General features: G+C 31.9%; 2 protein-coding genes across 3 annotated transcripts in view; one reads left to right on the top strand and one right to left on the bottom strand.

Annotated features, from left to right (window-relative positions):
• The window catches only part of LOC108750164 (sec1 family domain-containing protein 2-like), a 3,681-nt gene extending 3,357 nt beyond the window's left edge, over positions 1-324 (top strand). Inside the window, 1 exon segment of the mRNA XM_018489442.1 lies at positions 38-324. Coding sequence (XP_018344944.1) covers positions 38-302 — 265 coding nt within the window. The 3' untranslated portion in view covers positions 303-324.
• LOC108750163 (DNA repair protein XRCC2-like) lies at positions 315-1,255 on the bottom strand. 2 transcript variants are annotated; one of them, XM_018489441.1, is made up of 2 exons: positions 664-1,255; positions 503-583 (listed from the first exon to the last, which is right to left on the bottom strand). In XM_018489441.1, the coding sequence occupies exons 1-2, from the start codon at positions 1,131-1,133 to the stop codon at positions 574-576; spliced, it is 480 nt and encodes a 159-aa protein (XP_018344943.1). In that variant the 5' UTR covers positions 1,134-1,255; the 3' UTR covers positions 503-573. The 2 variants fall into 2 exon arrangements, with proteins under 2 accessions (XP_018344942.1, XP_018344943.1); XM_018489440.1 differs by having other exon boundaries at positions 315-1,255.
• Between the last annotated feature and the right edge of the window lie 255 nt (positions 1,256-1,510).

The following is a 1,510-nucleotide window of genomic DNA, read 5'->3' as shown; positions in this document are numbered from 1 at the left end:
TATATATATATATAATATTAAATGGATGTTGTCTCAGTTTTTCTAAAGAAAGTCTGAAGAAAATCTAGTTTTTAAATATCTTTGACAGCTTATTTTCTAAAGGAAGAATAAAACATCATCCATGTGATAACAATTGGATTATTATTTATGTCATTGGAGGTATAACACCAGAAGAAATAAGAGAAACTAAAGAAATTATATCATTATTTAATTCAAATTGTCAAATAACAATAGCAGGTTCGAGACTGTTAAATCCATTAGATATAGTGGACAAGGTTCTTCTTTCATCAATTAATTATTGAAACTTATTTACTTTCAATTTATATTTATTATCTCGTCCATTTTATACCAGAATCAGAGATTGTATAATAAATCTGTTTTACATTATTAGTAAATTGTACATGACACATAAACTCACGAATTCTAGTACTTTTACTAAGCTGAAGCCTATAATTTACACCTGTCCTCTCTAATGTACCTGTACATTTCGCATATGATTCATTGGGCACTGGTCCATCCCATCTAGTGTAAACTGTCACTGTGTGAAACTGAGAAGTTTGAGACCGAATGATTTTAAGTAAGCCTGTAGCATAATAATTCATAGTAAATATATTCTCTTTCCTCGCCTGCCAATAGTATGCCAGTATATTATCTATAGCTAACAAAGTGATTCTTTCGTTGCTGAGAAACTCGTCTTCGAGTGTGTGCAGAATCAGCTGAAGTTGATCGTTGTTACAACAGCTGATCACTGTTAAGTTTTCCAGAGATTGGTTTATTATATAGTCTACTGTTTCGGCTGACGGTTGTACATTAGCTACCTGATATGCGTCGCGTACCATGGACGTCATTAATTCAGCTATCTTACTCATCTGTACATGGCCAAGTGTGTTGATCAATATCGCACATGCATCGCATCCGTCGATCTTAATCTCCTCATATTGCGCGGGTAGTATACATTTTGCTATGAATTGGCACAATAATACAGTCTTTCCAGTGGATGGAGCCCCGATGATCTCTATGATGCTCTTGTTGTCGATATCAGTTGAGAAAAGAACGTCGTCGAGGTTAATCGAACGTGATTTCTTGCTAAATCTCGATAACAGCTCTAACCCGCCTTCAGAATAGAACTGCATGTTATTAACAATTTATGAAGATACGTCTGTTTCCTTTCTATTTCACTATAATGATTCAAATTTTATTAATTAATGTATATCAATCTATTGTTGATTATTCGCAGAATTCGACCAAATCCCGCCAGATCTTTCGTAGCAGCCATTTTTGTTTCAATAACGTCACGTACTATCGATATTTTATCGCACACATTTCAATTCTTTAATACTATTTTCGATATTAAAAATTCTTATATGTTACAATTAATTCGTTTTTTTTAACCATTTCTAATGATTAATAAAATATTTTAGATTATATGTATTTCTACGTTAGAAAGTTATTATAATTTAATTGTTTTCATCAGATTGATGTTTCGAGAATCTATTTCTTAATTTTGATA

This window comes from Trachymyrmex septentrionalis, unplaced genomic scaffold (assembly GCF_001594115.1).
Source record: "Trachymyrmex septentrionalis isolate Tsep2-gDNA-1 unplaced genomic scaffold, Tsep1.0 scaffold330, whole genome shotgun sequence".
In the NCBI taxonomy this organism is placed as follows: domain Eukaryota; kingdom Metazoa; phylum Arthropoda; class Insecta; order Hymenoptera; family Formicidae; genus Trachymyrmex; species Trachymyrmex septentrionalis.
Note: the sequence above shows the minus strand (reverse complement) of the source record. Positions and strands in the feature narration are given on the sequence as shown.

Bases quoted from the DNA above. Each gene is read 5' to 3' on its own strand.
- LOC108750163 (XM_018489440.1), bottom strand. From the start codon at position 1,133: ATGCAGTTCTATTCTGAAGGCGGGTTAGAGCTGTTATCGAGATTTAGC.